Below are 24,961 nucleotides of genomic sequence, written 5' to 3' on the forward strand. Positions count from 1 at the left end.
TTTGTTCGTTTGTTTTTTTTTTTAGAATTTTTTTTTTTAAGATTTTATTTATTTATCAGAGGGGAGGGGGGAGAGCAAGCACAGGCAGACAGAATGGCAGGCAGAGGCAGAGGGAGAAGCAGGCTCCCTGCCGAGCAAGGAGACTGATGTGGGACTCGATCCCAGGACGCTGGGATCATGACCTGAGCCGAAGGTAGCTGCTTAACCAACTGAGCCACCCAGGCGCCCCTGTTTGTTTGTTTTGTTTGTTTTGTTTATCGTGTGTTCCGGTTGTTATAAGGGAGTTTTAGCCTTCTTGGGGGGATTTGGCAGAGACAGAAAAACTCCTTTGGGAAACCACAAATGAGGCTTTGACGAGTATCTGAATTCTTACTGCCTTTGATTGAGTTTAGAATTCTGGTGAAGTTGATCTACTGGAGAATTAGAAAGAGACACAAAGGAGAAAGAAAGAAAAAAAAAAGAGAGGGGGAGAGGGAGGGAGGAAGGGAGGAAGGAAAGGAAGGAAGGAAAGAAAAGGAAAGGAAATGAGGAAAGGAAGGGGGGGGAAGAAAGAAGAAAGAAAGAGAAAGTGACCTAAGCAAATCTAGATAAATACTTGAGGTCACCACCACTGTGCAGGAAAACTCCCTCAGCTCTGATGTTAAAATCATTAAAAACTTATTATGTGTTATCTGGACAATGGGGCAACTAATTTCCCAAATTAATAAGAAGTCTTTAAAGAAAGTCACCACTGTGTGAGCCAAGACTGAGTCAACCAGACGTTGACTGGCAAAATAACAATGTGCCTACGGTTTCTGAGTTCAGGGTTTTCTAAGGCTGAAATAGACGATGGCCTCCATGAGGGCCTTGCTCCTCCACATACAAAGTATTGGAAGGGCCAAAAATACTCAAAATTCATTTGGTTACCATGGGCCATTTCATACCACTTGAAACTAAAAGTACAAATGAAGTCTCTCTCCTTTCCTGCTCCCTGATTTATCTCTTTCCCTCCACTTTGACCTATCCTTTAAATAGAAACATAATTAGAGGCCAAGGCATCTCTATCCCCAACAGAGATCAAAGGATATATGCACCTACCTGAGTATGCTAGGAAACTTCAAATGGAAGGGGGGATCAAACTTATATAGATGTGTTGGATATGAATCCTCATGTCACTTTCTCACCTGGATTTATAGAACACTCAGGTTTAGTTAATGGCATTAAGGCAAAGTTCACAATGGAAAAGGCAAGCTAACTTGACCTTGTGGATAGAATTTGGGACCAATTATATGTACTATTTTTATTGTTTCTACCTTTGACTGTATGATAAAAATTAATGTGTTCTATGCTTATATTTCATCATCCACAGCACCTAAGAAGATTGTCACAATTGGGAAAGGCCACAAACAGAGAAGTATTAATGGAACATATAAATCATTTTCTAGTTTTCTTTGTGTTTCTTCCCAGATAGTCCAACATATAAAAGCCCAGAAGGCAAAAGGAAATCACAGCCCCGTTTACAGACCTGAAGGCAACATGGGTAGTAAGAGATGCAGTATCTTAACACAACAGCTCAATATGGATAATAAAAAGACAGGATTGGAAGCTTAGAATGGATTATCACCAACTGCTCGTGTAACTGAATCCATTGCACAGACTAAACATTTGGGGTGCGTGGGTGACTCAGTTGTTAAGCATCTGCCTTCGGCTCAGGTCATGATCCCAGGGTCCTGGGACTGAGCCCCGCGTTGGGCTCTCTGCTCAGTGGGAAGCCTGCATCTCTTCCACCCTCCCCTGTTTGTGTTCCTGCTCTCACTGTGTCTCTGTCACAACATAAAGAAAATCTTTAAGAAAAACTTGCTATATTACACTGGACTGTAACAATGATTTCTTTCTATCCCGCTGACTCCTGAAGACAATGATCAACTCATATTCATGCGTCATGACAATGAATATATATTCGCAGTAATTCCCCACGTGCCAACAGGTTTTCTCCAGGGGTAGCTAAACTCTTCTGCCATTTGCCATCAGCAGGTGAGCAGTAAAAGTGCCTCCACCCTCTACTGTACAAAGTTGAACTCTGTAATGCTATCCTGTCTATGACAAAGTCCATTATCAACATCTTGACTGTGATATCATCACATATACTAAAGTAGCTGATAAACCCTGAGAGAATTCAGGGTTCTGCTTGTCGAATAAAGTTTCTTGGGACCTAAGGGCAGATTTGTAATATCCAATCCCTCTGACTGTCAAAGAAAAACATCTGTCTATTCAACTTCAGCCAATAAGAAAGGTGCTCAGAATCTTACTAGAATCTATGGGTATTAGAGATAGTATGTACCTCACTTGGACATTCTACTTAGACTTTCATATCAGTTAATCCAAAAATTGGCATCCTTTGAGGCCCAAACCCATGAGTATCTGTGTTGGAAGTTGCAGGTAGGCTGCAGGAAACTCTCTATATTTGGGGTCCTACATTGCTAATAAATCTGTGAGATACCGGTCTCTGTGAGTAACAACATTGCTGGCAGGGCCTCTGGAAAAGGCAGACAGCTTCTTCCTGCAGCTCCCCCTTGAGGTTTTGGCCTGGTCACCTCTCCGACATGGAAGGAACATATCATTTTGGGGTGAGTCAACGTAGCACAGTGACTAACACTGTGAGAAAGGGTTCTGTAGACCTCATTTATCAAATGGAAATGGGATATTCAAGCTCCCAGCTTGCCTGGCTCCTGTGGCATCTCAGTTTTACATTAAAAAATGGCTTTCCCAAACTGTTACAAGGGTCCTAAATTTAACTCTGCTGAATCTGCCATCCCCTGCCAGACAGCTCTGACCATGATTTGATCTATATTCCCTTTTCCCCTTAATCTTAGCAAAGAAATGTATTAGAAATAGCAGGGGATGGTCCCAGATTCTGCATTTCCTATGTAAATACCTGTCAACACCTCTGGCTATTTTTTCCACTTCCATTTCTGTAGGTATTGCTTAGCCACTCAGTGGGGTAGCCAAATGCCACCAGGCTATTGACATGGGCAAATAGAACAAGTTAGAATGACTGCTGTCATGTAGTCCCTCCAAAACAAGGTCTAGGATCAATTATTCATGCTTAGTAAAATCTCAGAACCTTCATCTGTCTTGAAAGTCAGCAGGAACTGGCTATTGAAATAGCCAGTTGTCTCCTACAGTCAAAGCATAAAGCCATCATTATCACGAACAGCCCCGTGTCCCTTTGCATCATACAGTCATACTTGCTCAATAAATGTTCATTATTAGGGTAAGTAAATTATAGAAATTTAAAATTACCTCTTTGAATTTAAACATATTTTGCTAAAGCTATTTGTAAACTTTTATTGTTTAATCAATATTACATGTATTGTTCACTTGTCTCCACCATTTCTTCACTCTTTTGTACATTTCCCTTGGAATATTCCTTGAAGATTTAAGTTTCTTAAAAGACAAACTTGATATTTCAAATTTATGTTAAAAGTATATACTTAGTTACATTTACTTTAAAAAATTACCTATGACTTATGAAGATGGGATCAACCATTGGTTTCATTAGTATGGGACTATCTGTATTAGTTCATAATAATAGGTTCCTGCATTATCAAAACAAAAATCTTCATCAGAGTTAAAATTAATATGGAAAGTACTGGAAACATAAGCTTTTTTAAGGACACAGATTATTTTTATGCCAAGATTTAGTCATGGCAAAACTCCATCAATTTTGGCGAGGCACATTAGAACTAAGTTATAGTCTTTTTGATTTTTTCTTTGGACATCCTTGCTCAGTAACATGGTGGCTGCCTTAGATTACGGCTAGCTGGTGTCCTATTGCTTTTTTTGTTTGTTTGTTCTTATTTGTCTCTCCACTTATATTGTAAGCTGCTTGAGGTCAGAACTTACATGACATTCATCCTGTGTCTGAAGTCACTTCAGTTCTTGCCATGTAGTAGTCCCTCAATAAGAGGGGGCTGAATTAAATTCCAAAGAAATTAGGCTATGGGAGCCTTAGAAACATAGTGATTCTTTCAGTTAAATCTATCTCTTATGGGGCGCCTGGGTGGCTCAGTGGGTTAAATCCTCTGCCTTCAGCTCAGTTCATGATCCCAGGGTCCTGGGATTGAGCCCCACCTTGGGCTCTCTGCTCAGCAGGGAGCCTCCTTCCCCGCCTTCTCTCTGCCTGCCTCTCTGCCTACTTGTGATCTCTGTCTGTCAAATAAATAAATAAAATCTTTTAAAAAAATCTATCTCTTAGTTGGTTTAAAGAAGACAATGATCAACTCATATTCATGTGTCATGACAATGAATATATATTTGCAGTAATTTTTCCTAAGCCAAGGCTTTCCCCTCAGCTTTTGAACCAGACACACAGCAGTCTGAAGTCACAGATTCCCCTAACTTCAATCAACCCAGGCACAATTAGACAATACTGTATTCTTCCAGATAACATAACTGAGAAGTCAATCTATATTACCATGTTGCTCTTCCTAGGTGAGATGGCCCTGATAAGCAAACATCACCAAGAATATATTTGAAAGTTTATCTTTTACCCATAAAGATGATTGTTCCCCATTGACTGACTCATTCACTTTCGCTGATCTATCTGGCCATCAGTGAAGAGAATTCTCAAAGTGCCAGGATTTTCAATTATAGACTTGGAACTTTGTGAAACAAATTTATCTTCCCTGACCACCTGAGCCATTCACAGGCTACAGTGACAAATAAAACAAAACAAAAACAAAAAGTTTGTGTGTGGATGCATAATCTTTCTCTGTGATAACAAAAAGGCTGAATATACAGAGATAAATCTATAAGTCCATTTCCCCTGTTTTACTTATGGAAGCCAAAATCTGTTTTTAGGAATATTTTTCAATGACCTATCTATTAAAAGGTAAAATGAAAGTGTCCAAGACATACAATTACCATGAAAGAAACCTATATGGGTGAAAATTTATGATGAAAATTAAGCAAAAATATTAAAATATGTTAAGGTAAACCAGTAACAGTTAAGTTTTCAAAACATTTCCCAAGCTTTAACCTGAAGCTGAAAATGATTGAGCAGAAAAATATTACTTTTAACTATGACGGTGACAGGACCGGGCATTTCCTAAAGAAGCACAGACTTTTATTTCATTTAATTTCAGCTTTCTTTGATACTCAAGCTGATTTTTCCCTTATTACCTTCTTAAAATAAAGTAAGGAGGAAAACTGATTTTTATTTTATAGAAAGACATATAACATGGTGTAAAGGACCTGAATTCTAATTCTGTTTCTATTAACTATTTAAGAACCTTGGGTAAGATATAGTAAAATGATGGGAAAGGAATCTTGGGTAAGATATAGTAAAATGATGGGAAAGGAATGCTCCCTACATCCTCTAATCAATATTTAGATTCTGTGATTCCTTCTATTAAGAACGCCAAACATTCTATTTGCAGCTACATGAATAAAAGTGAATCTCACATAGTCACATGCAAAACCACAGAATCTAAATATTTCTTTTCTGCAAGAATTTCAATTGTTAAATTGATCTTACGAAAGGATCGCTGTGAAAGCACTATTAAACTTCGGTTAATCATCATGCTAGCATTGAAATATTAATTTTGCTTATTTGTTCTTTGAGAATTTGTTGTTAAATATCTCTTCTCCTATGGAATGAGGTAGAAAATATAGCCATTGTAAACATTGATATAATAATTTGATATTTACAAATAAAATATGAGAATTATTTTGAATTCATAAAACTTGAGGCATTTAATAAAATACAGATCCTTGTGAATTGTGAATAAAAATGCAAAAATCCATAAAAATTGAATAATACACCAAGAAACATAAGTAGAAAAATATGTGAGATATAAATTAAGCTATGAAAGTATTTTATGTAGTTATCCATCAACTGAATCTTCTTGCCTTCATAAAACACTAAAGCACCTGGCTCTTTATTTAATATTGTAATTTTAGTTGTGTGTGAATATGTGTTTTCCTTCTTTCAAGGTTTTTTTAAAAAAAAATTTGCCTAGAATTTTATTTAGGTCAATTAGTTTACATAAAACAGTTTGCCTATAATCTGTAGATTTTACTGAATAAAATAAGTGAGTCACTTCATTTAAAAAATATTTTTATTGCTAAAATTAAAGAAACATTTCTTAAAATCAAAGTTGGAAAAAAGCTGTTATCCCAAATACCAAAATAATAGAACTTGTATTTAGTTACCTGAACTTGAGTAAAGAATTTAAGCAAGTATCCATTGTTTTTTATCCTTTATCTCTCCCTTCTTGCCTGCCTTCTCTTCTTTAGCACACCACTCCCCAACACCACCACACACAAGCCAAAATATGGTTTCACATAATAGGTTTCAACTAATGCAGTCTATTAGTGAAATAATCTATATCATTTCCACATTTTTAAATTTCTCTTTACCATTGTAAACATTTAATATAGACCCATCCTGTCCTCTAGGTGGCACATCTTCTAGTAAGCATTATAAGACATGACTTAATGATATTCAAAGATATGCCATTCAAATATTGGTATGCCTTGTCTCCGCAAGCATTTCATTTAGCTGTTTTTCACAATGACAATGACATTAAATTTAGGTAGATCTCGAGTTCCAGTTTATCAAGAGTTCTTAACCAGAATTCCTGTCATAATATGGCATATTAATTATTTGCATTTTCACAGACCATTTTAATTCTGAGACCATTCTATTTTAATTCTGAGACCATTTTAATATTGCCATGTATACACGCATACATCCTCACAAAAGGTATGCCGAGACATTTCTGACATTGTCTAGAATTTGACATTAATTAGAATTATGTTAGCCTATATCACTTGTACTTATCATTTACACAATTATGGGCAATAGTTGATCAAAGTTAGCATTGCTCCTTACTTTGCTTTTTGTTCAATTGGGATGTATCTTTTCCAATACAGATTCATTGGTGTTGGACACATTGCATACAGTAAGCATCCACTGTTACCCAAAGAGTAAAAGGATTTAGAGAAAAATAAATGACCTTTTGATTCAGTACATAATTCTTACCTACCATCTATCCACCTCATATGAACACATGTGCATATGTGCAATAATCTTAAGTTTAAATACTTGGTTTTGAATAGTCAAGCATTAAGTTTTAACAACTAAAATTTCTAAATTTAGAAAACCAACAATAAAGTCATTACTCATAGCTTCTTCTAACTTTAGATGCAGCTCTCCACGTTTACTTAAAACCATCCCTTGCCAGTGACTTGCTCACTGCATTTTTGCCTATGTCACAAGAAAAGAGCAATAAAGGCTCAGATCCAGTTTGAGTTAAAACAAAATTTAAAAAAATCTTGACATTGAGTAAGGCAAGATTTTAAGGCAATCCTCACTAGATAAATTCTCTAAATAATTGATCAACTTTCCCTTTCTATTTCTTGTGTAGGCAGAGACTTGCTAGTTTAAGGTGAGGAAAAATGCATCTCTCTGCATCAACTGCGAGAGTAACAAAGCCAATTTAATTTTTATTTCTTCAAAATTAGTTAAAATTATAATAATATTACCAGGAAATTCATATTCATATATCACATACTCAAATGGGACACCTTTTAAAGTTTTGACATTTATTTCTGAATACTTTTATCTGCATGAATTCGAGCACAAGCCCTATGACCAATGGTTCTGTAGGGTAAAATATGCTGAAATTAATATGTTTTCATCACTTCTTTAAAAAAACTAAATCATAAATTGTGTGTGAGTAGTTTTGTTTTTTAAGATTTCAATACAGAGGGAATTGGGAAGACAAATTTTAGTACTTAGGTGATCTCTCCCCAGGCTCACTCATTCCTTTACCTCCCTTGCTCATACTCATTCACTGAAACAAACTCCCGGTTATCTCTCAAGCCAAGTAGAAATACTAAAACGTTAAAAATGGTTTCAGAAGGAAAAGGCAGCTGCCCTAAGAAAACTTCTACAGAAAGACTGGATGACAAGATACTACACAACAGCACTCAGATCCTACAGGAGCTATTTCGGACGCGTTTTCTGATCCTACTATATCTTTTTCTTAGCCATTAAACCTAAAGAAAAATAAGGGCTTTGGCTTCTTGCAAATTCAAAGAAGATTTTAAAGAATGAGTTTGGTGCCACTCTCCTCTCCTCTCAAGGAAAAGCTTCTTATCCTCAAGAGTTGCTGAGCTTTAGATAGTGCTATTGGGACGAAGATTCATCACAGAGTCAGGTGCATGGTTCTCAACCTGGAACCAAGACCTTTTCCAGAGAAAACAGGTAAAATAGGGGCGATCCGTGTGTCAGCTAAGGAGCCTTCAAAACGGAATAGAATAAATCTGAGCAGCATAAAAATGTGTGCCCTTTAAAACAAACAATAACTAAAAGTTTAGTCGCAAAAGGTTTGGGGTGCGTGCTGTGTGTGTGTGTGTGTGTATGTGTGTGTGTGTGTTTTGTTGTTTTGTCTTGACTTTCTGGTTTCATGCTTGATCCTACCCTAAACAATCCAGGTGCTGAGAAACACACAAAGTAACTGCACACGAGCCTGGATCACAGCGTGTCTGTGCCAGTTTCCTGAGGTGACTGTCAGAAAAGCAGACAGAAGAGAGGCACCATCGCGTGGAGGGAATGAGGTCAGAATTCGCCGGGTGGACCACTGGCTCTGCGAAGGAAGACCGCGGGACAGAGGGGCTCGCAAGCCAGGCTTTGTGAAAGGAGGGAAGGAGGGTCAGGGGCGGACTTGGTGGAGAAGGCTTTGTCGGCGCGAGACCGGGTGACGGGTGGCAGATGGGGGGCGTTTGCCAGCTGACAGAAGCGGGAAATCAGAAGAGAGAAACGCGGGGACTATGAAGCCAGAGAAGACCCCGTTTGGGGTGACGGGAGGGTCAGAACCAGCCACTGCCACTGCTAGGGTGGGTGGTCGGCAGCTCGAAGGTGAGGCGGGACCGCGAGGTGCGGGCAGCGGTCCCCGGCAGGGAGGGAGAGGGGTTCAGGTTGCCAGCAGGTAGAGTTGATATCAAACAGCCCCTCGGGGACCACGGAGCAGCGTCCTCACGGGACCCCCAGCCTCGAGGTTGAGCAATCACAGCAGGTGGTTTGTGGTACCCTAAAGCTAGGGATTTTCACTCAGCGCCCAGCCTGGGTGCCCGACCCCCGCGCTCTCCAGGCTACTCACCGGTCCTGGGTGGAAAGCGCCATCCGGGCGCGCGCGAGGGCTGCGCAGCGCAGGCGGCAGGCAGGGCCGTGCTGCGGTGGCGGCGCTGTCTTAGCCGCGGGACTGGAGCCTGGGGACACCGAGGAGGCGACAGCGGCGGCGGGGGCGCAGGGAGCTGCGGGCTGGGAGGGCTGTGGATCCGGAGCTGCCGCGCCGTGCGCGCTCTCTGCCCATCTCCGGCTCCGCTGAAGTGGCTACTGCTGCTGCCGCTGGAGGGGAGGGAGCCGAGGGGGAGGGGAGGAGGCACGCGGCTGGGAGGGAGGGAGGGAAAGAGGGGAGGGTGGGGAAGAGCGAGGGGAGAAGGGGAGATGATCACCCGGAGTGGAGAGGAGGAGGGGAGGGAGGCGCGCACGAGCTCAGCAAAGGTTCCCACCAGAAGAGCTCGGGGAGGAGAAATGCATGATGAGGAGATGGGTCACTCCCCGCCCCCCACCTCCCCTCCGCTCCTTCCCCCTTCGCGCCCTTTCCTTGGGCTCTTCCTCGCGCAGCTCAGGCTGGCGGTTACCCAGGCTCGGCTGGAGCAGAGGCTTCAGCGCGCTGGTGAGAGTACTGAGCCCCAGAGGCGGCCGCGACAGCTCTCCGCGCCACCAGCCTGAGGCACCTGTGTGCGCGCACACACCGCCACCCGCTCCACTGCCGCGGTATTCCGGCCGGGATCGGCGGGCCGTCGCTGTCCCTCTCTCCCCTTTCTGGTCAGATTATGATCTTGCATGTGCATCCATGACATCTGTGTCGTGCCCCGACTGCGGTTTGCTTCCTGGGCGCTCTTTGGCACAGGGTGTCCGGCCAGAAGGCGCCGGCGGGGAGCTCCATGCAGGCAACCATCGCCAGCTCCTTGGAGCTGTTTCGTGGTTAAGGGTGGTGATGTACGCTTGCCGCCGGGGTTGACTAGCTAACGAGGTTAAAAAAGAAGAAAGGAAGGAAGAAAAGAAAAAAAAAAGAAAGAAAGAAAGAAAGAAAGAAAGAAAGAAAGAAAGAAAGAAAGAAAGAAAGAAAGAAAAGAAATCTTTTGACGGCTTGCCTGTTCTCCGTGATCTAGGAAGGTTTAAGAGTAAAGGGCGCACAGGCAGTTCATTATCTTCTGCCTTGGTTTTCCTCCCTTTCCCTAACGTCCTAAAACACCAGGACAAGACTTGGCACGTTTAGTCGAAATATTTCTCAACATTTTTATTGCAGAGCATTTTGTTTTTACCCAAATTTTCCTAGTGTTGGCCTCTCTTTCCCATTGTAGATTTTCTTTGCTTTGTTAGAATGTGAGTCAGTCTTGTTTATTTGTAAACTGCAAAGACTCGTATGAAAATAGATACTGTAGTTAGCGCCTTGTACATTCACAAGATCCAAGGGGTGAGAATCCACACATTTAGTAAGTATAAAACAATCGGGACATTGTTGACTGATTTCCATGAACCATAATTTTGTTTCATAATCTTCACATGGTGGTTGAGGGTAAGCAGAAAGCAAAGTAAATTTTGTGTGTAAAAGAGACGACTAGAAAAGAAAAAGTCTAGTACAACTCTCCTCAAATAACATAACATTTGAAGTGATCGAATTACTCCCCATGAGCACACTGGAGACAGTTTTTGATAGTGTGTGTGTGCCTAATTATAGTAGTCTTTCAGTTACTGAGTCCTTTTTTAAAAGCCTAAATGATCTTATCCTTTAGTATAAGTAAATTAAACATACTCTTTTACCTAAATATGTCTTATGTAACAAATGTACTCATATTATTAAAATACTCTCAGTTGTATATGCAGTATGTAGAAACATTTTTAATGCAGTAAGGCACACACCCAAATTGATGAAAAACCTCTAGCTCTTCACATATAAATTTACATGAGAAAAAACAAAATGTTGGTAATAACGTATTACTAGATGGTCTGGATATCACTAACTTTCTAGAATCTTTCCTGTGGAGCACATCTGCCACTGAAAATATTTGGTTTTGCATCTACCCAATAATCTGAATGAGAGAGGCACCTCCTCATTAAGGAAACAACAGATATCAAACTCCTTAATACACCTCAGCTTTAAAAGGCATGTGTTACTGTCTCCAGATGCTCAGTGTTGCACCATGCAAATTCACCATATGCTCTTCTTTCAAAGAAGACCATAGGAAGAAAATAGTGGGTGAGGACCTTTACCTTATTTGACTTTAAGAGTTTTCAGTAGTGTCTGTATTACAGACATGAGCTGTAAAATTTTCAAATCCTGGTGGCTACTTAGGCAGGGAGTGATGATCAGAAATTGAATCTCCATTTTTCATCCCTGTTTAAGATATTCCTTACCCATCTTCTGCTAAGGTAATTCACCTTTGAGAATTTTTGTTATTTTCCTCCTACATTTGATTATGAAACTGTAATAACAGTATCTGTATAGTCTCATTTTATGGTTGGAAAAAGACAAAAAACCATGGAAACGAAAATGCCTTAAAGCCATGCAAAGAGAAGGGATGACATTTAGAGCACAGCAAGACAAGTATTTAACTCATCCCTAACCACTTGGCCCACCAGAGACAAGAATAGGTGCAAAAAGTTGGGATGGCATTCCAGTTCTCCTGCTGGAGGACTTGGTTATACAATTTAGATTCTCAGGCTGGGTGAAAACTTACCTGTCACCTCTACCACAGCATGTTCTCCCTTTTATATTCCTTTCCTCTCCTATATCCACAGTAGTGTTACACTCTGTTCTTCTTTACAACATGGGAAGCCAAATAAACAAATAAAATTAAAAGCTTCATTTTAAACACTGACCTTTTACATTTACTTACTTGAAAACAAATACTTACATTGCAATTTTCTGAAATCAGAAATTTTGAAAACCCTATCTTTGAACAACTATTGCACTCTACCAGAAACTGGTTCTCGAAGGAAATACCATTCATCTATTTAATGAACACATGTGTTTAACAACCACTGCTTGCAGGCAGGCATCATTTTAGGTTCTGGGGATACCACAATGAAGAAAATTGGTAACTGAAAATTACCAATGGCTTTTTGAAGCTTAAAGTCAGATGATCCAATAGAAGTGCTTTATCACTAGGAAAGATGTTTATGATTATGATGATGGTAAATTTCAAGCCCAAAGAAGAAATATTTATTAATTAAATTGTAGGCATTAACAAGATTAGGCATAAAGGAATACACATTATTCAGCTTTGCTTATAGACATTTCTTACATTCGTTTTTGAAAAAAGTGAGAAAGAGGGGCTAGGGGGACAACAACAACAACAAAAAACATTTGTTGTAGTAAAGGGAAATAATAGAATTTTGTCAGGCCAGTGAACATTTTCATGAGCCTCAACTTTGAGAAGTCAACATCTGCTTTTATTGGTGGGGAAAATAGACAGTAATATATGTATTTGAGGTTGTGGAGACTTCTGAAAAATTATATATGTACCATGTAATACATATAATTAGTACTGATGACTACATGGACAGATTCTAGAATGAGGGTGATAACAAAAATCAGCAATTTTCCCTTTCTCTTTCTGAAGAACATACCGAAACAACAAGGAGAATTAAAACAACAACAACAAAAATCTGCAAGTTCTAATTTCAGCAAAATCAGGAGATAGATAATCTGCAGTTTTCAAAATGTGTGTACAAGATGCCCAAACTGCTGAGATCAACCAGAACTTGAAGAAGAGGAAGTAAGGAGAAGAATAGCCAATAGTGAGACCAATGTTAACTAATCTTAGAAAGCTTGATAAAAATATCATTCCTGAAAGTGAGAGTTTAACTCTGAAGTGCAAAAGCTTTTTCTCTTGTTCTCTTGGTCGCAACAATGGATTGAGAAGCTGAAACTAGGCTACAGCTGAGAAAGGAAGAAACGAAATGTGGCAAGTGTAGACAAGGCTCACTTGTGACTAATCTCGCAAAAGCCAAGAAATGTATGCTTCCTGGTGGGGAATTGCTTGTCTTGGCTTACCAAACTTATGCATCTTTTTTACAGAAATCAGTGTGGGAACTGGAGTGAGTGGGACTGATGATAAGAGCCCTCTTGTGTATGTCCTGTGGGAAGAAATGTAGTACTACCCACAGATAAAACAGAGGAGTGATATTTGCAAAAAGCTGTCTATCTCTTCAGCAGCAGAGAAGCAGAACATTTGTAAATCTCAGATGGCTATTTTCCCTTCTTTTCTTCTCAGGAAACTAGAGGAGAAAAATTTAACTCAGTTAATTATGGTAATAAAAAAAAGAACGGGCATAGTATCAATACAAAAATAATATAGGAAAAGATTTACAGAGGAGCATCAAAGTGTAACAATTGTTGGAGAATACATACCATAACAGTGTTGCCATGGAGAAGTTGAAAAATTTGTCCTAACATTTTGCCATGAATTTTCATAAGGGCACAATGAAGGAATTTCTTCTGTGAATGAAAACTATAAGACACGATTACGAGAACCTGGGAATGGTTGAGAAGACAATAGGAGCTGATGACCCAAAACTGGCAAAACTTGGGAAAGAAGTGGAGCTAAAAATAAAACCATTACAAACAGAGAATGAAATTGGAAGAATTACAAGGTAAGATATACAGTGAGGTAAACATAGTAAGGGAGAAACGACAAAGGGTGGTAGAGTGAACTGGAAATGGAGATGAACAGGATAAGAGAGACTATGAAAGATGGAGAAGATTAGCAAACATAATCCACCACATACATAATTAGAGATACTGAAGAAGAAAAATAAGTACCAGAAAAGAACAAATATTTGAATATATTAAAGAAAGCATTCTTAAATGAACTAAGACCTGCAATTTCATTTTTTTTCTTTTTTCAAGTTTTTTCTTAAATTCTAGTTAGTTAACATACAGTCTAATATTGGTTTCAGGAGTAGAAGTTAGTAATTCATCACTTACATACAACACCCAATGCTCATCACTAGTGCCCTCCTTAATCCCCATCACCTATTTAGCAATCACCCCCCTCCCCCATCTCCCTTCCAGCAACCTCAGTTTGTTCTCTATAGGTAAGAGTCTGTTTCATGGTTTGCCTCCTTTTTTTCTTTCTTTCTTTTTAAAGGGACACCTGTCAGTAAAACATGCAATTCTTGGTCCCCACTGTGGGCCTGGAGCTTACTTAAAAATGAAAATAAGAATAAAGTGATAATAATAAAAGGCAATTTTATTTTTTTATTAACATATAATGTATTATTTGCCCCAGAGGTACAGGTCTGTGAATTGTCAGGCTTACACACTTTACAGCAGTCATCATAGCACATAACCTCCCCAATGCCCATAGCCTAACCACCCTCTCGGCGATTTCGTTTTTAAAGGACACAATGATTACTAGGAAAATTGCCCCATAATTGTCACCATCAAGATATATCCTAGCGTAATGTCAAGATTTTTTTTTTTAAGATTTTATTTATTTGACAGAAAGAGAGACAAGAGAGGGAACACAAGCAGGGGGAATGGGAGAGGGAGAAGCAGGCTTCCCTCTGGGCAGGGAACCTATGTGGGGCTCAGTCTTAGGACCCTGGGATCATGACCTGAGCTGAAGGCAGACACTTAATGACTGAGCCACCCAGGTGCCCCAAGAATTTAAATATAATAAAGAATCTTTTAGGCATGCAGCCAAAAACAATCAGTAACTTAGAAAGAAAATACGGAGTGGTCTCAGAATTCTTCACTGCAACATTCATAGCAGAATAGAGTTAGTATCAGTGGAGGAAAGTCTACCAGATACCAGAGAAAATAAGTGAGAGCTAAGGATTTTTTTTCCATTTAGCCAAATAGTCCTTCAAATGTAACAGGTACATGCAGTTTTGAACATGCAAGAACTAAGGGAATATTATTCATATTAACTTGTTTTCAGAATACAAAATAGAATTTAACTTTCTAGGAGATAAATTGAAGAGATATCCTGGCTCAAGGACTGATTGTCCAGCACTAAATTTATTTACTCAAGGATCTGAAATGTGAGAATATGAGAATTAAAGCAAAATAGTAGAATATAAATCTCATAAACCCTGACAATATAGAAATTATATATCTACACAAAATTTGAATAGAAGGGCAAAAGAAGATGGGATTTGAAGGCATTGAATGTTTAATGATCAGGAGTCAAAGGAAAGCACTTAAACAAGTAGTCCAACATATTTAACAATACAAAGATAAACTATAATCAAGGTAATATTAACCAAGCTAAAATTAACAAGTCAGAAAATGACAGGTGTTGGAGAGGATGCAGAGGAAAGGGGAACATTCCTACACTGTTGGTGGGAATGCAAGCTTGTGCAGCCACTTTGGAAAACAATACAGAGGTTCCTCAAGAAGTTGAAAATAGAACTACTCTATGACCCAGCAATTGCACTACTGGATATTTATCCCAAAGATACAAATGTAGTGATCTGAAGGGGCACATGCACCCCAATGTTTATAGCAGCAATGTCTACAATAGCCAAACTATGGAAAGAGCCTAAATGGTCATCAACAGACGAATGGATAAAGAAGATGTGAGATATATATATATATATATATATATATATATATATATATTCATCATATATATATATATATTCATCATATGATGAATATCATGCATCCCATCAAAAAACTGAAATCTTGCCATTTGCAACAATGTGGATGGAACTAGAGGCTATTATGCTAAGTGAAATAGGTCAATCAGAGAAAGATAATTATCATGTGATCTCACTGATATGAGGAACTTGAGAAACAAGAGGGAAGATCACAGGAGAAGGGAGGGAAAAATGAAACAAGACAAAATCAGAGAGGGAGACAAACCATAAGAGATTCTTAATCTCAGGAAATAAACTGAGGGTTGCTGGAGGGAAAAAGGGTGTGAGGGATGGGGTGGCTGGGTAAGGGACATTGGGGAGGAAATGTGCTATGGTGAGCACTGTGAACTGTGTAAGACTGATGAATCACAGACCTGCACCTCTGAAACAAATAATACATTATATGTTAATAATAAAGAAAGATAATGTTAAACAATCTATGTAGTGGAAGAGGAAGACAGAAACAAGAAATACTAATTTTTATTATTATTTATTTTAGAAAACTAATAAATATAGTCTATAAAAAAGAGAAATTCAGTTAACCTATAAAGGAATGATTACAAGAGTAACAAAGAACAAAACAAAAACCATAAATATTGAGAATACACACATAGAAAATTAGACCTCAGAGTGAAGAAACTTTATAAAGTTAAAAAATAAAAATATAACACAAAACAATATAGCAGAAAACATACCCTTCATATAACAAATGTAAATAGAGTTATTTCCCTTTTCTATAATGAAAATAGGATTTTTAGATTGGATCACAAACAAAATAGAATTTTGGGTTTTATATCTATAACAAGAAAACTCTGAATGTTTAAAAAATAAGGATAGACAAACATACCATGCAAAGGCATGCAAAAAATAAGCAGAAATTAGGGGTGCCTGGGTGGCTCAGTGGGTTAACGCCTCTGCCTTCGGCTCAGGTCATGATCCCAGGGTCCTGGGATCGAGCCCCTCATGGGGCTCTCTGCTCAGCAGGGAGCCTGCTTCCCTTCCTCTCTCTCTGCCTGCCTCTCTGCCTATCTGTGGTCTCTGTCTGTCAAATAAATAAGTAAAAATCTAAAAAAAAAAAAAAAAAGCAGGAATTGCAATCATAATCAAAAACAAGGTGTCATACAAACAAAAAGCATGTTAAACAAAATGAAGAAGAATATTTTATGATTATAGTAATAGGCATCTTCCTATGCATGCAAAAAATTATGAATATCTATATTTCAAATAATATAACATCAGCATTGTTACATCAGATATTATGGTATCTGCAAGAAGATAGCATGAAGCTTACTATTGGTAGGAATCTTAATACTTTTAATTCATGAGAGTTCACAAGTACAGATAATATATGAAGTTTTAAAGATTAAGGATCCTATACTTTTACAGATAATCTTATTCAAAAGCATTGTTGGAAAATCTTAGTTAAACTATGAACAAATAAACCATAACAACACATGAAAACAACATGATGTCATCACCACGAGTGTGTGTTTTATCCAAGAATGTAAGGAATTTTCTATACTAGAAAAACTATTAACATATTTCATTCCTTTCCTCATCTATAAATGGAAATAAAACATCATTACCCACTTTATGGAAATTTTTACAATTATTTAAAGAGTTATGGCATACAAAATCTTTAACAAGAATGCTTAGGAATACAGTGAGCCCTTCATAAATGTTATCTGTTGTGTTTATCGGCTTTCATAAGATATTAAAATATGACTATGCTTGTGATAGTAATAGAATTCTTATTTTCATTTTCTTGAATAATAAATGTCTGTGTGAATTTATTAATGTTGTGTTCTCATCTTTTGTCCTTTTCCTCAAGGTTTTCATAATTATTTTTGGTCCTCTCTTCTTGTTGTACAATTATTAAAGTCCTGGTGAACATTAAAATCAATTTACAAATGCTGTGATTACTGCAAATGATCTACTTAAACATAATTTTTAATATAATAGTACTCTATGAGTACATTCTCTCTCTCTTCTGATAGATTATATTTTATAGTAGTTTTAAATTCACAGCAAAATTAAGCAGAAGGTACAGAGTTTTCATATATCCCTTGTCCCTCCTACATGCCATCTCCCCCACTATCTGTCTACATTCTCTGCCAGAGTGGTTCACTTGTTCTAACGGAGGAACTTAATTAATACATCATCACCCAAAATCTATAGTTTACACTAGGATGCACTCTTAGGGTATTGTACATTGTATAGGTTTTGACAAATGTATAATGGTGGATCTATATACATATATATATATATATATATATATATATATATATATCCACCATTAGAGTATCCTACAGAATAGTTTCAGTGCCCTAAAATCCTTTGTGCTCCATCTATTTATTCCTTCCTCTCTCCAACACTTAGTAATATGCATTTAAAATTCTTCTATGTCTTATAATATCACTAAAAGAGAGTAAAATACCTAGGAATAAACTTAACCAAGGAAGTGGTTATGTAGAAGATACGTACTCTGGGGACGCCTGGGTGGCTCAGTTGGTTAAGCAGCTGCCTTCGGCTCAGGTCATGATCCCAGCGTCCTGGGATCGAGTCCCACATCAGGCTCCTTGCTCAGCGAGGAGCCGGCTTCTCCCTCTGCCTCTGCTGCCACTCTGCCTGCCTGTGCTCACTCTCTCTCTCTCTCTGGCAAATAAATAAATAAAATCTTAAAAAAAAAAAAAAGAAGATATGTACTCTGAAAACTATGATGCATGGATAAAAGGAGTTAAAGATGACTAAACAAGTGAAAAAAAATTCCATGCTCATGGATTAGAATAACCAATATTGTTGGGGTGCCTGGGTGACTCAGTGGTTGAAGCCTCTGCCTTCAGCTCAGGTCATGATCTCAGGGTCCTGGGGTCAGTCCCGCCTCGGGCTCTCTGCTCAGCAGGGAGCCTGCTTCCCTCTCTCTCTGCTTGCCTCTCTGCCTACTTGTGATTACTCTCTCTCTGTCAAATAAATAAATAAAATCTTAAAAAAAAGATAATTTTAGAATAACCAAAACTGTTAATGTTCATACTACCCAAAACAATCCACAGATTTAATGCAATCCCATCAAACACTAACAGCATTTTTCACAAAGCCAGAACAAATAATACTAAAATTTGTATGGAACTATAAAAGACCCTGACTAGTCAAAGCAATCTTGAGAACAAAGAAGAACAAAGCTGGAGACATCACAACCCCAGATTTCAAGATACACTATAAAGCTGTAGTCATCGAAAAGGTACGGTGCTGGCACAAAAACAGACACACTGATTGGTGGAACAGAATAAAGAATCCAGAAATAAACATGCTTATATGGTTAATTAATCTATGACAAAGATGCCAAGAATATACAATGGAGAAAGGACAGTCTATTCAACAAATGGTGCTGGGAAAACCAGACAACTACATGCAAAACAATGAAACTGGACCACTTTCTTACACTGCACACAAAAATAAACTTAAAATGGATTAAAGATCTAAATGTGAGACCTGAAGCCATAAAACTCCTAGAAGAAAACAGGCAGTAATTTCTCTGTTGACCATACAGATGACTACAGACACATTTTTCTGGGGAAATGAAAGCAAAAATAAACTACTGGGACTACACCAAGATAAAAAGTTTTAGCACAATGAGGAAACTGTTGACATAACAAAAGGCAATCTATTGAATAGAAGAAAACTTTTTCTTTTTCTCTTTTTTAAAATTTTATATATTTATTTGATAGAGAGAGAGCACAAGCAGGGGAACAGCAGAGGAAGAGGGAGAAGAAGGCTCCCTGCTCTGTAGGAAGAAGCCCCATGTGGGGCTGGATCCCAGGACCCTGAGATCATGACCTGAGCCAAAGGTAGATTTTTAACCAATTGAGTCACTAAGGTACCCTGAAAGAAGATATTTTCAAATAATGTATCTAGGATAAGGAGTTAATATCCAAAATATATAGAGAACTTGTATAACTCAATACCAAGAAAACAAATAGTCCAATTAAAAATGGACAGAAGACCTGAGTAGACATTTTTTTTTCTTTCAAAAAAGGCATACAGATGACTACAGACACATGAAAAGACACTTGGCATCACTAATCATCAGGGAAATACAGATCAAAACCACAAGGAGATATCACCTTACACCTGTCAGAATGGTTAGAATCAAAAAGATGAGAAATAACAAGTGATAGCAAGATTGTGAGAAAAAAGGATGGTTGTGCATTGTTGGTGGGAATGCAAATTGGAGCAATCACTGTGAGAAACAGTTTAGAATTTCTTCAAAAAATTAAAAATAGAAATACTATATGATCCAGTAACTCAACTATTGAATACTTATTCCCCCAAAATGAAGACACTAATTTAAAAAAATATATGTTTATAAAAAATAAAAAATTTAAAAAAAAAAAAAAAAGAAGACACTAATTTGAAAAGATATATGACCCCTATGTTTATTGCAATATCATTTATAATAGCCAAGACATGGAAGATACCAAAACACCCATCAGTAGATTAATGGATAAAGAAATTATGGTTTATATATATATTCAATTTATACATATATATTCAATTTTTATCATACTACTGTTTTCAGTTTTTGCTGAGGGAATCTGTTGGCAATACTTTCTAAATACACATTTTTTCTAAATATATTAATATATATATTCAAGAACAAAGATAAAACAAATATCTTTCAGACATGCAAGGCTCACTGAAATTGCATGTATAGAGTTTACATATAAAATTTACATACATCATATATTTATATCATATATATCATATATTTATATATAACAATATATGTAACTGTATCATATATTTATATAGAGTATGTAACTATATATATAATAGTTTATATATAATTTATATATTTTTATACATTATGAAGAATTTATATATTATCTAATACAGTTTATAATCTATACCATATACATTATTATTATGTATAACATAAACTATATTATATATTTTACACATATAATTTCAATGGGCCTTGTATATCTGAAAGGATATTTGCTTTGTCTTTGTTCTTGAATTATTAAAAACAAAGTTATTATAATTTATAATTCTAGATTCACCATTATATTTCCTCAGAATTTTAAAGGCATTGATCTATTGTTTCTCTGTTTCCAATATTATTGGTAGGAAATCCTTTTTTTTTTTTTTTAATTTTATTTATTTATTTACTCGAAAGGCAGAGATCACAAGCAGGCAGAGAAGCAGGCAGAGAGAGAGAGAGGAGGAAGCAGGCTGTCTGCCGAGCAGAGAGCCCGATGCAGGGCTCGATCCCAGGACCCTGGGATCATGACCTGAGCCGAGGGCAGAGGCTTTAACCCACTGAGCCACCCAGGCACCCTTGGTAGGAAATCTAATGCAATGTCTTTAGGCAGTCTTTTTGTTCTCACTGTATACTTTTAGGAATATGTTTATTTATATTATCCTCAGAAATGTAGTTTGTGTTTTATACTCTTTGATACTTGGTGGGCTTTTTCCATCTAAAAACTGGGTCTAGAAAATCATTACCAGTAATTAAAATACTTTCCTATTTTTCCATCTTTTTTGAGCTATTAGACAAATATGAAGACAGACAGCATAATCTTAATATAGCATATATGGTTCCTCAGTCCTTGCATACTTCCATCTGAGACTGGCTCCATGATTGATTCACAATTACTTTGAATGTGGCCCTCAGAAAGTCTTTTATGTTAATGTTTAAAGACATTCTTTTACAGAACTAGAGGAATGGATTGTGCAGATCTAACTTGTCAGGAGTACTTGGTACAAAAACCAAGATTGAAAATGTGCACAAGTTTCATTGTTGAGGTCCAGAGTTTTCACTACAATAATGGGTTGCTTAGCAGGATATGCCTAGGTGACCAGACCCATAAGAGCCTCAGACCCTGAAGACTTGAGATGATTTTCTGAAGCAGAGACATTACATCCTATGGTTCCCTGCTAGAGAGAAAGCACTTCCTGGGCTGAGACATAGCAGGGCTCAGAAGACTGCACCTGATCTCTCTAGACTCCATCCAATGCATATATTTTTCTTACTACTTCTAGTTTTTGTATCCTTTTGTTGCAATAAACCTTAATCATGAGTAAAACTTGCTTGAAATCCTGTGAATCAAGCTTGTGTAGTACTGATTTCTCTAAACAACAAATTTTGAGACATTTAAATCCCTTTTTTTTTCTAACATTTGAAATGATTCCTTAATTTTTTCATTTACTAATTTTCCATGTATATAAATATAGTCTTCTATTTATTTTACCTATTGAGGGTTTTTTGCTATTGTTATTTATTTTAATAATTACATTTTCCTTTTACAAAATCTTGATTTGTTTCTTTGCAAAATTTCTGGTTCTTTGTACAGTTGCCTCTTCTTGATTCACAGCCACTTGTTCTTTCATAACCTGCCATTCTAGCTTCATATGTATGATTGCATATCTTATGTCTGTGTAGACAGTACATATGTGTATTTAAAATTTTTTATTCAGATTGTGATATTACCATTTCTATAAGAATAAGTTCTTCTTTCATTAAGAATGTTGTCTCTTTTCATCTGTTGGTCATTTTCTGATAGGTGTGCCATTGTCTTCTGCTGGAATATAGCTGTATGTATGTATGTTTGCTTTTATCTATGGTATAACAATTATTTGGCAGGGAGAGAGGTGATGACGTTATGACCATGCCATTCCTGTCTACACAGTGTGGCAATGTTTTACCCTTGACTTTGGAGGGAAGAAGTCAGGAGGAAGGAATAGTGGTTCCATCTGGGCACAAATGCCGTGCATTAGGTGATATCTCAGCCACTAAAAGAGTTGGGTAACCCTTGCTTACAGCTGTATTTAAATTTATATTTCTCATTCATGTAAAGTTTTCTCTTTCTTTTGTTTTTACATTGTTTCACCAGAGATCATATAATGCATATTAATTTATGTTTATTTAGATTCTTCTTGGTCTCTAGGGATATATTGAAGCTATTCAAATACCTCTATGTACATCTCATTCACCAAATTCCCATTTAAAATTTTTTGTTGTTGTTGTTCAGTTCTTGCTTGCCCCAAATTGTATCACTTCCTCAGGCAGATTTGATGTGAACCGTTACCGTTACCTCTGACTGTTTTTCACAAATACCCTGGGGAGAAGATTCTTCCTATTATGCTAGTGTGAGTGCCCAGTCAGGTCAAATAAAGAAATCTCTGTTGACGAGAACGTTTTAAGGTGTTTATCATACAAATCAAATGTTAAAAATTTTCTGGCATGGGATTTTTTGCAGAGTTCATATCTACCTCCTCTAGTGGTTGCTAGGCTTCTGTTTTTTGAGGCTGAAATGGTTACAAAACTGTTGGTTTTAAGGTTACTGCAAAGCTGGAGAGAGGGGAATTAAAAAGGAAGAAGTTAAAATGTGGCAAAACTGTTCTTAGATTCAACCATTTTTGTTCTTTAATGACTGCTTCTCAGATTGTTGCAAGTTTTGGTTAATTTCTAAAGTTCTTAAACAGCTGATTTTTGCAATTTTACTGCACTTTCTTTTTTTTTTTTTTTTTTTTGTTGTTGTTGTTGTTGTTGTTGTTTTTTGGAAGAGATTTTCCATGGTCCTTATTCTGCATTATTGTAACCCCTGGCTCCAACTCCCTGCCCCACAGATTGTTTCTTTTTATTTTGGTTTGGATGAGCCAAATTCTATGCTTATACCTAATGGCAAGTGCACAAAATTCCATCCTACCATTTTCCAGAAGAATAACTGGCTTTGTTTGGTGAATGGTTTAATAAATACTAACCACTACAATGAGTATGTTAGACATTATTTGAAAAATAAGTTTGGTCTACTATGTTTCAAATTGCTTTTTTGTGCTAACTCCTATCAATACAATTATCTTATTGTCAGATTTGTTTAGAAATATCATGCTTCTAATCAGAAAACAACTTGTAGTTTCTAACCAATAGCCAGCAAACATCTCTACTTTTAAGGATATTTTTATGTACATTTAGTTATAATATTGAAATTAGACAATAGATATTAAAAGACCTATTATACCATATTGTTATAATTAAATTTGTTTGCTCTCTTTGCACAATTCTTACATCATTATAAGTACATTTAAGTCTGAATTTTGTCTGATATTATAGAGAGAATAGGGTGTATATATTCTAGTAATGCATTTACTGATTTACTTAGAAAGTGGTTCTTAATTAAAAACAGGCATGATGTAATTCTCATAATCAATGGAATCATATACATATGTTCAAATATACACATGGAAATAGCAAAAGAGTCTCTATTTCAATATTTGAAAAAATGTAAAACAACTTCACTGAAAAACTAATGTGTTTATTGTATATAGCAAATTGGGATAGGTTGATTTTTATTATAGCTTCTTTATACACACAAACACATATCTATGTATGTGTTTGTAAATATATCTATATATCTATAGATATTTACATATCTATTTGAATGAAACATTTGAAAGAAACATTTATAGAACTGTTGAAACACCTTCATAAAATCTGAGGCTTCCAAAAACAGAAACATGAGTCCTGAGACCATTTTTCTTATGTATTCCTCAAAGTGAATGCATAGCCATGGGTATAAATATGGGAACACAGAAAAAAAAATAAGTAAGACAAAGTTCAAATATGCTGAAATCATATTTCAGTGAGGCAGCAGTGATAGAAATGATCATTCAAATGGCATCTCTGTAAATATTACCCAGTCCTCAAAGGTAGTACTAACAACTCTTTTTTCTTGTGTTCTTATATTACCTTTTTCCCAACTCTTCCTACCAACCCCTGCTTTCCCTGTTGTATAAATAAGTTGCCATTTTGTTATGAGATTGTGAAGACTGCAGAGGAAAAACTAATTTCCAGGCATATTTTTAATTTCCCTAATAAATAGCAAAGGAAATACTCTTCAAATATTTGCAGAATGAAACAATAAATGAATATGCAGTAAATCAAGTAAACTTTTGTAAGAAATTGAGTATTTATAAAGATTATTTTACATCTATTAAACTGGTTCTTAAAATTATAAATAATTTTTCCTGTGAATTATCTACTTTTCCTATGTCATTGAGAGTGATGTTTTTGAAAAACATTGTCATTTATAGGTATAATATTTGTGGGGTGGGGGTTGGACTTACAGGTGGAGATGTTAATGACCTCATATTAATTACAATTTCAAATTAATAGCAAAAAATGTAGTTTGTGTTTTTGACAAAGTAAAATGAGAAATTCACAGGAAAAATAAGTTTTCAATAACTAAATAT

General features: G+C 36.8%; 1 protein-coding gene across 1 annotated transcript in view; it reads right to left on the reverse strand.

The window, feature by feature from the left end:
- Window positions 1-9,591, reverse strand: part of LOC131834562 (uncharacterized) — a gene marked incomplete at its 5' end in the record, with an annotated part of 113,044 nt that extends 103,453 nt beyond the window's left edge. The window contains one exon of the mRNA XM_059179272.1: window positions 9,150-9,591. Within this exon, the coding sequence (XP_059035255.1) occupies window positions 9,150-9,591 (442 nt within the window). The remainder of the gene's footprint in view (window positions 1-9,149) is intronic.
- Between the last annotated feature and the right edge of the window lie 15,370 nt (window positions 9,592-24,961).

Source organism: Mustela lutreola, chromosome 6 (assembly GCF_030435805.1).
Source record: "Mustela lutreola isolate mMusLut2 chromosome 6, mMusLut2.pri, whole genome shotgun sequence".
NCBI classification, from domain to species: Eukaryota; Metazoa; Chordata; class Mammalia; order Carnivora; family Mustelidae; genus Mustela; species Mustela lutreola.